General features: G+C 44.0%; 1 protein-coding gene across 1 annotated transcript in view; it reads right to left on the bottom strand.

Annotated features, from left to right (window-relative positions):
- The window catches only part of ACADL (acyl-CoA dehydrogenase, long chain), a gene marked incomplete at its 5' end in the record, with an annotated part of 14347 nt that extends 4909 nt beyond the window's left edge, over positions 1–9438 (bottom strand). Inside the window, 7 exons of the mRNA XM_010156015.1 lie at positions 2432–2545; positions 3783–3884; positions 4547–4711; positions 5377–5443; positions 6341–6505; positions 6977–7114; positions 9277–9438. Of these exons, the coding sequence (XP_010154317.1) occupies positions 2432–2545; positions 3783–3884; positions 4547–4711; positions 5377–5443; positions 6341–6505; positions 6977–7114; positions 9277–9438 (913 nt within the window). The remainder of the gene's footprint in view (positions 1–2431; positions 2546–3782; positions 3885–4546; positions 4712–5376; positions 5444–6340; positions 6506–6976; positions 7115–9276) is intronic.
- Between the last annotated feature and the right edge of the window lie 1693 nt (positions 9439–11131).

Raw genomic sequence — 11131 nt, 5'->3', positions numbered from 1 at the left:
TTTCTCCCTGATATCTAATCTAAACCTCCCCACTTTCAATTTAAACCCATTACCCCTTGTCCTGTCACTACAGGCCCTTGGAAAAAGGTCCCCCCCAGCTTTCTTGTCAGCCTCCTCAGGTACTGGAAGGTGCTATAAGGTCTCCGCGGAGCCTTCTCTTCTCCAGGCTGAAGAAGCCCAACTCTCTCAGCCTGTCCCAACAGCGGAGGTGTTCCAGCCCTCGGAGGTGTTCCAGCCCTCGGAGCATCTTCGTGGCCCTCTTCCAACAGGTTGCAAGTGCACGTTGCTGGGTCATGTTGAGCTTCTCATCAACCAAATACGCCCAAGTCCTTCTTCTCCTTAATCCATTATTCTCCACCGAGCCTGTCCTTGGGTCAGGGCAATCCCAAGCACAAGTGCAGGACCTTGCCCTTGGCCTTGTTGAATTCCATGAGGTTGGCATAGTCCCACCTCTCCAGCCTGTCCAGGTCCCTCTGGATGGCATCCCTTCCCGCCAGTGTGTTGACCACACCACACAGCTTGGTGTTGTCAGCAAACTTGCTGAAGGTGCACTCAACCCCACCGTCCATGTCACTGATGATGTTAAACAGCACCGGTCCCAACACAGACCCCTGAGGAATGGTGCTCATCACTGGTCTCCATCCAGACATCGAGATGTTGACCACAAGCCTGAGTGTAACCTTCCAGCCAGTTCCTTATCCAACGAGCCTTCAACCCATTTAATCCATGCTTCTCCAATTTAGAGACAAGGATGCCGTGTGAGACAAACACCTCACACAAGTCCAGGAAGACGACATCAGTTGCTCTTCCCTTACCTACCGAGGCTGTAAGCCCATGGCTAAGGCCATGTTAAACCCTCACTGCTAAGGTTATATAAACCAGAGCAGGCAAGCATTCAACCATCTTTTTGTAATTCTGGTAGGGAGGGGATAAAACCAGCACCCAGTAACAGAAGTTTTTTCTAATCTCACTGTTCTAAATTGATACATAAAGATCTTCTTGCTTCCCTTGACATAAATATAATGGACCAGTCTCCTATTATAAAGAAAAGCTTTGATTTCAAACACTGTACTGTGGCATGACTAAATGAATTAGGCAAGGCAGAGTTCTAATTAGAAAGGATTTTTGATTATATGCACATTCTAGCCGTCAGCAGCAAAAAGAAAACAGAAAAGTTATGCAAGTACAGATTATTTCGGCAAAAATAATACACTTTATGAAGTTTATTTGCCACCTGGTTGTTGGCTAGCCAAAAAAAAAAAAAGATTATTTTGGAGGTGTCTGCACAGTGAATGACTACAATTAGGGTGCATCCCTTATCTGCATTAAAAATTGGTTAAATACATTCTTGTGTTAAAACGGCACATACTAAATTCCATCTGGAATTATGATTTGATGAACCTTAACTGTAAAACCAGATGAAGATCATAATTTCCTGAAAGATACCTAGCATTCCAGTCTTTAAAGGGCACAATTCTGCTGCTATTCACAATTAAAGATTTGAATTTGACAAAGGAAATCTCAAGACTTAGAAATGGATTTATTATTTTTAATTATTTCCAAAGTATATTAATAAAGAGGCCACCAACATCCTCTCACCCACATGAATCACTTCTGTCCGACAAACCAAACATGCAGGAGCTTTGCTTCAACCCTAACAGCTGGTGTGGCTTCCAAGAAAAGCGTAACATCGCAATAGTGCGGAAAGCAACATCTGTTTTATGACTGCAACTGAAGAGCGTAGGCATAAACGTCTCAAAACACAATTAGCTAGCACTGTCAGGAGCGAGGTATGCTGGCAGAGAATGACCCAGTGGTTTTATACAGACACTTCAATACCCAGCTAGGTGCTGGCTGAGGGATTTCATTACAGCACCCATGAAGCTGAATAGGGACACCTCTGCAGGCATTCAGGAAGCAAGGCCCGGGAGCCCCCACTGGCATCAACCTCAAAGGTCCTTCTTCTGCACTGCATTGCCGCCGAGGAACCCCATACCTGCACATGCACCGAGCTCTCCTGCAGGCTGGAGGAGTCCAGGCAGACAGCACTATGTGCTGGTGTCCATAGCCCATGTGCTTAGGGCCTCTGACAGCAAAATGCAAGTCTTGGAGCAACAAGGTTATTTTTCTTCATCAGCAAGAAAAAGCCAGTATAGTTCCTGCCTGCGAAGTGCACTTCCAAAAGCAGCACTGCTGGGGCCTATCTAACTGCATCCTAAAACACATACATTAAGGCTTCTGTGGTGTTGGGTTTTTTTACCGTGTTTGGTTTTCAGAAATGAACGATGGGCAGGGAGGCAAACACCAAAACCTGTGCAAATAGTCCTGTGAAAGGAGCCCAGTGGTTTTCATTTCCTCACTATTTCACACATACAGACACAAAGCAAATGCTCACCGGACTCTGTATACAAGCAGCTCAGTTCAAACTCACCTGCAAGTGTGCAATTGTCTTCCCAAACGCTTTCCTTTGCTTCACATAATTCCTTGTTTCTTCAAACATGAATTCACAACTGGCAAGAGCCATATCAGCAATTAGCAGCCTTTCCTTTTGAAACACAAATTACAGAATCCAGTTGAATTAGGCCTACATTTCTCCTTATCAGCTGCACAATTGGGACACAGATGTTCAGTGTTGTTCATTAAGGGAGGGGGGCAGAAGTCACACTAAGTATCAAGCCAGACACACTGCATTACTGAAATTAATGAGTGGGACAAATGCCCTGCTGCCTGAAGCTCACTTTAAAGTCTTTTCCAGGGTAATGTTCTATCACAGCAATGACTGAAAAAAATAGCTTCAGTCAGTAAGAGTCCTGTGGCTGATTTGCAAATTTCACACTGAATTCTGTTTAAACCGAGCAGTGAAAAAAAATCAGTAATTGAAACAACTGTATTTAACAATATCAATAGGATCTCTCTAGAAAAAACATAACCTACAAAAAACACCTGGCTGTTTTTTCCTTCAACATGTTGAAAGCCAGAAACTAAGCACAGAAAAATTACTTCTAGCACCACTGAAATAATCTGATCCATGACGTTGAACCTGTTCACGAGTGCATCCATTTCTTTAAAGCAGTAAAAGATTTCCTTTGATCAGGTTTTGTATTTACTCATAGTATAAAATTAAATAGAAGTGATCCCTACCAGACGAGGCAAATACAGAGTCATAGTTCTGACAAAGCACAGTCACGTCTGGAAAAGCCACATTGCCTCTTTGTCCTCCCAAATAATTCCAAAACTTCGTAAACCGAGTCATAAAACGTCATTTCCACTAGCAAGGTACCTCAGCAACTAAATGTTTTCTTTACATTGTTATATGGACAAAGAGTTCCTTATGTCTTTAATATGATTCTACTGGTAGGCAAGCTCGAACAGCAGCGCTGGTGTGTTTCTTTAAAGAGAATGCCAAATGTATCGGTGACCTTCAAGCTACACCTAATTTACTAAGCAAAGCAGTTCCATGCTAGAAGCATACAAGAAAACTGTGGTATGTTCTTTCAACTACACTACCCTCAGGTTCTTCAAGAGCTGGGTTGTTGATTAAGGGATCTGGCTTTGAGCTGGTGGGGTATCAACATTCTCACCAATGCCCAAAGAACTGCACCTTCAGCCCTAGGAACTGCGTACTTCAGCTAAATAGCAGCAGTTGCAAGAGCATTGCCTACAGAAAGCCCAAGTCTCAGCCCCACCACACACCATCTTCAAGACCAAGGCGGATTCTTGCAATGGCAAAAAATGCCCCCGTATTCTTCCTACAGAGTAACAAACACTCACGTTCCTCTTACCTGAGGGAGCTCTGCCATCAGATAATAGAAGCCTTTGTTCTCTTTTCCAAGCAAGGCACTGGCTGGCAACCGCACATCTTCGAAAAACAGCTCTGCTGTGTCCTGAGAGGATTTTAAACGCCACAGTTTAGAGCCTGACATTCTCATCTCTTCATTCCACTTATTTTGTCCCACTTTTTTTCTTGCTACTGTACACTTTAAATCAAAGAACTGTTTAGATTGGAAGGGTCCTCCAGAGGTCATCTACTTAACCTCCTACTCAAAGCAGCTCCAGCAAAGCAAGCCGCTAAGGGCCTTGTCCAGTTACGCTGTCCAAAGCGCCAAAGATGAAGGCTCCATGACCTCTCTGGGCTCCTGTTTCTGTGTTTGATCACTTATACAGGTATTTTTCCTTAACACCCACTTAGAATTTTCATTAATGTAATTTGTGTCCCTTGCCACTCCCCTTTTCACTGTGTTCTTCTAAAAAGGATCTGGCTCCACCACCTCTACAGCCAGTTAGGTAGCTGTAGACACCACTAAGATCCTGTCCTTCCACACTTCTGCAGAGTGAAGAAACCCAGCTTCCCCAGCCTCTCCTTGCACACCACATGTTTCAGACTTCCCCAGGCAAACAGACATACCTTGTGTGTATGCTGTGCTCTCAAGCCTCACAACCAGAATAACACCACAGTTTGTTTTATATTGATTTAGCTAATGCCTGGCATTAAGCATTTTTAGACTTTCTTCATGTCTATACCGTGTTGGGGGTTGTATGGACTCACTTGAGCTTTTAAGCCAATTTTGTTCAGCTTGCGTCCTTTGATGAAGCCTTTCATTCCATTTTCCACCAGAAAAAGGCTGATCCCATGAGCAGGAGATCGGGCCTCCCGGTTTGTAACAGCAACCACAATCACTACGTCGCTCATCCAACCATTAGTGATGAATACCTGTGAAAAATGCAACTTGGAGTACAGCAACGAGCTCGGTGGACACATTCTCACCACATTCACTTCCATCCGAACCTTATTTCTGCCTTCTTGGCTTTTTTATTAGGGCAATGAAAGAAGAGGTTAATGCTGCCAGCCCTGCAACAGCTTGAGAACATACAGAGAGCATCTGATGCAGTCGAGTTTTACTCCAAAGATGACCAGCAGGCTCCTGAATAAAGATTCCACAACTTGCATTGTGGCAACGCAAGTTTTTACTTGGGCCACAGAAGATTTCATAGTGGTAATACGTATATTTTGTTCTTCAACCTCAGTACTAAAAAAACAGCCCTGGTCCTGCTTATGCTATGTAAGACTTCTTTTTCTTCTCATTTTCTTCCCAGTTTAAGGGAAAATAGGCCTTTTGATAGGGTTATTTAAAAGCTACAGAAAGCTCCTACTCAAGCCCTTCCATAAATCAGTTTGTAAGTTGCCAACAACAGAATTACCTTAAGTCCTATTAAAAAAGTAACAGAGAAAAAAACCCCCAAAACACAACATAACCCACAAATAACAACAGTGAAAGGACTGACTGAAAGGGAGATACTAACAGTGGTGTACAGCCTTCACCATCTAAATGCATTCAGTTCCCAAAGCCTACGAGCAGTATATAGAGGTTTGCTTACCTTGCTGCCATTAAGAATCCAGTCACTTCCATCTTTTTTCGCGTATGTTCGTATTCCCTGCAAGTCACTAAACGAAATTCAAAAGGTCCTTCAAGAAATCATCCCAGAAACTGTGATTTATATCTTGAATAAGGTATATTTTATACCGTCCAGGCACGGGCTCACTGAAAACTCATACGAGGACAGTGAAACAGCTTAGAGTGTAACACAAACCACGAGCTCGCTGCGGAAAGGGATGACAAATCTATGCAACAAGAGTGTGAGGTCCCATTTTAACACATCTGCTTGTGGAAGGTGGTGCAATACAAGCACCGACACCAACGGGTCGGCATCCCCTTACGCCAATGCGCCTTAGATGACAAACTTGCATCCTCTAAGCAGGCTCAACCCTAATCAGGAGGATCTGTAAAAAGCCACTGGCAACATCTACCACATGCAGAACCGTAACACTAACAGGTTTTGCTCTTCATCCTCCCTGTTTTGGAAACTGGCCAGATCAGCTGTGTCTACTCCAAACACGTCCTGTCTGCCCTTCAATAATGCTGGGCAAGGAGGGACATTTCCCTGTTTGAAAGCATTCAGAGGAAAGAAAATAAGGTGTTCTGTTCCACAACAAAAGCTACTATTAGAGACATGCCCTCGTTACTGAGGTATGTAATTTTCTCCTGACTGTGTTTCATATAAAAGCATGTTCACACTACAAGCAAGTTAGTAACTATAAAAGCAAACACAAAGCATATTTGCCCACAGTGGGACAATACAGAATTGGATTCTGACCAAGTATCTTGAAATGACAAAGCTGTTATCATCTACAAGTAACCAGTTTTCTGGAGGTCCTACCTAATTTAGGATATTGTCTAGTCACCAAAATGACCATATAACCAGGAGGCTCGGAAGGTTTTCTCACTGACAAATCGATCGACAGCACATAACGTTAAGACCATCATTTCAGTGTTCAGCTCACCTGCCAGCCCCAGGTTCTGTCATGGCGATAGCTCCAATACACTTGCCTGCGATCATTTCGGGGATAAAGCGTTTAATCTGTTCTTCAGAGCCATAGTTTGCAATGTAGGGCATGACTATATCTGAGTGAAGGCTGAATCCTGGGCCCGTACAGTTAACGTACATCCTTGGGGAATGGGGAAAAAAAGTTCAGCAAAAGGTACCACAAAGATTTAAACACCAAACTTTACACCATTACAACACAGACCCAGCAATGAAGAACGCCCCACCACATAGAAGCCTCGGACACTCCGAGCTTGTTGCACTTGTACTGTTATTTATAGAATGTACTTTCACAGCCAAATGGCTATATAACCTACCAGGCTAACAAAATCGCTTCCCCCAGCCACAAAGGCCTAACAGTGGAGCACAATGACATTTGTTACTTAAACATTCATCCTGAATACTTAAAACAGGAGATCTTACATAAGTCTAAACTGTCTTTTCCATGAAAAAGACAACACCACTTTCTGTAGGCAAATATATTCCATGATGACATCTTACAGAAAGAAAAAAAAAAAAACACACCACACCCACAAACCACCACCAGTCTCTGGGTAATATCACTGACATTCTTCCCAAAGCACCTAGTACTTACTGCTCCTCCCAGACCACGGCTGAAGACAGAATATCCGCCCCGATGCCTCCATGTTTTTCAGCAATAGCAACACCCAGCAAACCCTGCTGTCCAGCCTTTTCCCAGAGCTCCCTGCTCACCTGGCCGTCCTTCTCCCATCTGCAAGACAAACACAAGAACAGAGTCATGTGTTAAATACATGGGACTGTTTATTTGTCATGACTGCTGCTTCGCACTAGAACACCTGCAGCCAGGTTTCACTGTATAGGAGACTTTCAGTCTCAGCAACAGGCAGCGTGTAGGGTACACAGACAACAGTTATTTCACAGCTAAGCAGCAGTGGCTCAATAGTAGGCTTTCTATTCAAGTCTGCAGATGCCACTGGCATTACAGAGGCACCAACTGTATGACAAGTTTGAACTCCTGCTTCCAATGCATAACCTGACATGTCTTTAAGCCTTGTTACAAAAGGCAGTGCTGCCTGTTGGGCTGAGCACCAGACCAGGATTTAGGAGATTTAGCCCCAACCATCTGGATAATTACAAGCAGGTCTTTATCTTCTAGACATTCCATTTTCCCCATGTGCAAAATGGGTGTAACACACCAGTATCTTCTGTGAAAGATTCCAACTGTGCCAATGACACCTGCTTTATAACAACCAATCATTAACACATTAGTAACTTTATATGAAAATCGGTCCCTGTGCACATACTACCAGTCAGGTCGGCATCTCAGTAAATTACTACTTTAAGGTGGTTTCAATAAATGAATAGGTAGCTGAGGCTTATCTGGCTAGCAGTTTGCAGATTTTCACACCACAAGAATCACTTATTCTTGGAAAAATAGTGCCTGTTTGTGGAGTTTGCCAACTCAGTAGAAGGCTGGGTGGGCATTAATGACACAGCATGGCTTTTCTTTTCTTTAAATGTCTTTTTTTAAACCACAGTTTTAAAATTATATGGTAGACAGATTCGGTCAGAGACACTCCTCTGACACATCTGTGTGCAGCAGAGCTATACCACAGCACTTTAGCCACAGTTCATCAAGTGTTCATCACAGTTCATCCTGCATATTTAAGCTCATTCCCAGAGCCTTCACTCTACACTGGAAATCTTAAACAAGTTCCTCTCGTGAGTTGCCCCCACCCCCTTACAGCACCATTCCTGTCTCTACCTCACCCATCACCGAAGCTTCTCCTCCTCACAATAACCCACAACTGCATTTGCTGACGCCACGCTTGTCCCCTCCAGCCCAGCCAATTACTATGCCTGAAGCCTCCTTGTTTACTTGAAAGGGGTGAGAACAGAATGGTTCATAGGTCACTGATGTGATGCAAGAACACAAGTCCAACTTGTTCCAGTCTCTCTAGGAAATCACTGTGCCAGCAAGCAAGCAAACAGGATCTTCAGTAACCTCGGGCAGAGCCCGTACCTGTTCACAAACCTGCACCAAAAGCCATTCTAACAAAAAGTGAGGGGAAACATCTGGTTTTGTGGACAAAGTATGACTGTACAGCAGAAAAGTACACCCCTTTGAGGTCATGGTTTGAGGATGAAAAACTAAAATAGTTGGCAACAACCCAAATGGAAACTGTTTCCATTGCCACCTGCTGTTCATTTCTGCCCCAGAGCCACAACACCCCACCCACTCAATTGTGCCATCTCAACTGTTTGCAGATGCACACTGAACTGCATCAACAAACTCATCTAGCAGTGTGATTTAAGAATAAGCCCTTCACTACCCCCTGGTGTTTTCACAGGAACGTTTTTCAAGTAAAGTAAAACCTGTTTAAGACACCACTACAGCTTAACGCTTTCTGTTCAAACAGATATTCTGAATTAATTTATTTCTTTCCCCAACTATAACATGGAGATATAGCTAAAATAAGGGCAAAAAACATCCTCCAGCTCTAGCTCAACACAAGTATGACACTTCTACTCTGCACAGAAGGCCACACATTTCCACAGAAGCAAAACACGTATTTTGCAGGAGTTTCTTGGCAATACATAAGCCAGCTTACCATCCTACGTGTATGGTATTTAAAAAACACCACTGCAATTTAACCTGGACACAATGCCAGTGTTTTTGAGATGACAGCACTGCAATAGCATGGCAACTGAACCGTCTCCACCCCCAAGACACGGGTGTTAACACCTACAAGCAGGGACACTTCTGCTGCGACTCTGCAGGCTGCATTTGTCTGCTCACAGGCCTGAGACAAGGATGCCAGACTGCCACACTGGAGGTCAAAGAATGCAGAGAATTTTTGTGGAAAAAATGCATGTTATTCGTCAAAGCAGGATGTTTAAGAGGTATCTTACTCCGTGTGAAAAGGTAGCACTTCTTCCTGAAAGAACTTCCTGGCACTCTCCCTGAAGATATCATGGTCCGACGAGAAGATCCGACGAGTGCCTATATCAATCAAACTTTTAGCAGAAGATGGTTCTGGGCGCTTTGTGCCATGCTGTTCAGTCTGCAGGGGACTGAAAAAGACAAGTGAAAGCATCCATTAGGACACAGGCACCCCACTTACATAAGCCTTTCAAAAAGATGGGAACATGTGTTCCCTTAAAACATAATTACACACACTCCCATCCCAAGCCTAGCACGCTGTTAGGTCCATAGGATACCCAGGGTACATACGAAGATCTAACATACACCGTACTTCACTGGGCTGGGAAAGGAGGTAAAGACAAGACTCACTTGTCCTTAATGCTTCAAGCAATTTAAAAACAATAATAATACATACACGAGTAAGACGATAAAGTGTCAGTTTATTAGAGATGCTGAAAATCATCACTGCTTTCTCTTCCCACCACACAACCTCCAAAATGCAATTCAGCTCAATTTAAACTGAAGAGAGAATGTATTGAACAAGCAAACTTTTTTAGTGGGTTTCATTCATTCTGTACGTGCCCCAAAAGCCACAATATTGCAAATCCATGACGCTGAAAACTCGCACACTCAAAACAAAAGCGAGTACAACATGGATTTGCATGCTCTGAGGGCTGTGTTATCCTCTGCATCATCACATATACCTGCACAAATCTCACCTCAAAAAACTGTGCTTTCTAATTCCTCCTAACTTTCTGTATTTTTGTCATACAGGAAGACTAATCCTCCCAAAACTCTGATAAAAATATATGTAAAAATGAAATGCTGCTTTAACAAAAAATAAAAACTGAAAGACTGGTAAACGTCAGCAGCTGAAACCACACAAGCAAAGTGTAACTAGAAAATAACAAGGTAGTGTTTAAAGCTGTTGAAGACGTTTAGAATGTCAAGGATTACCTACTACTTTAGGGCTGAAATGAAAATTCACTACCTGCATTTGTGCCCCGAGTTCTTCGACTTGCTCTTATTTTATTGTCACAAAACCTCAGAAGTTAGAAACAGAGCTGAGTTAAACGGATGGCTGTTCCTTTCTCAAACCCTTTGTTGACCTCTCCTCAGTGTCTCAACACCACCTTCCCTGCAATCCCACAGAGCTCAGCTAAGCCTACACTCACTCCCTTACAGAGAGGAAGGTGTTTGTTTACTGCCACAGCAAGTTACTCACACTCTGCCTGCTGCAAAGGATTCAGGGGCATCTAATCACAGACTCTATTTACTTCTAAGTGGTACCTAGAAGAAATGGGCTACTGCAACTTGCTTCTTCAGTATTTTGTACCCTCAAACACAGGCTTCCCCCACACAGTGACTCTCCCCAAGGCTCCACTTTGTTTCTCTCTAATCAAGGAATCACCGGATGGTCTGGGCTGGAAGGGACCTTAAAGATCATCCAGTTCCAACCCCCCTGCCATGGGCAGGGACACCCTCCACTAGACCAGGTTGCTCCAAGCCTCATCCAGCCTGGCCTTGAACACTTCCAGGGATGGGGCATCCACAGCTTCTCTGGGCAACCTGTCCCAGTGCCTCACCACCCTCTCCAGGAAGAACTTCTTCCTGATATCCAATCTAAACCTCCCCACTTTCAATTTAAACCTGTTACCCCTTGTCCTGTCACTACATGCCCTTGTAAAACGTCCCCCCCCAGCTTCCTTGTAGCCCCCCAGGCACTGGAAGGTGCTACAAGGTCTCCCCGGAGCCTTCTCTTCTCCAGGCGGAACACCCCCGACTCTCCCAGCCTGTCCCCATTGCAGAGGGGCTCCAGCCCTCGGAGCATTTTCGTGGCCT

Source organism: Eurypyga helias, unplaced genomic scaffold, assembly GCF_000690775.1.
Source record: "Eurypyga helias isolate BGI_N326 unplaced genomic scaffold, ASM69077v1 scaffold46477, whole genome shotgun sequence".
NCBI classification, from domain to species: Eukaryota; Metazoa; Chordata; class Aves; order Eurypygiformes; family Eurypygidae; genus Eurypyga; species Eurypyga helias.
The sequence above is the reverse complement of the archived record's forward strand: the minus strand, read 5'-3'. Positions and strand labels throughout refer to the sequence as shown.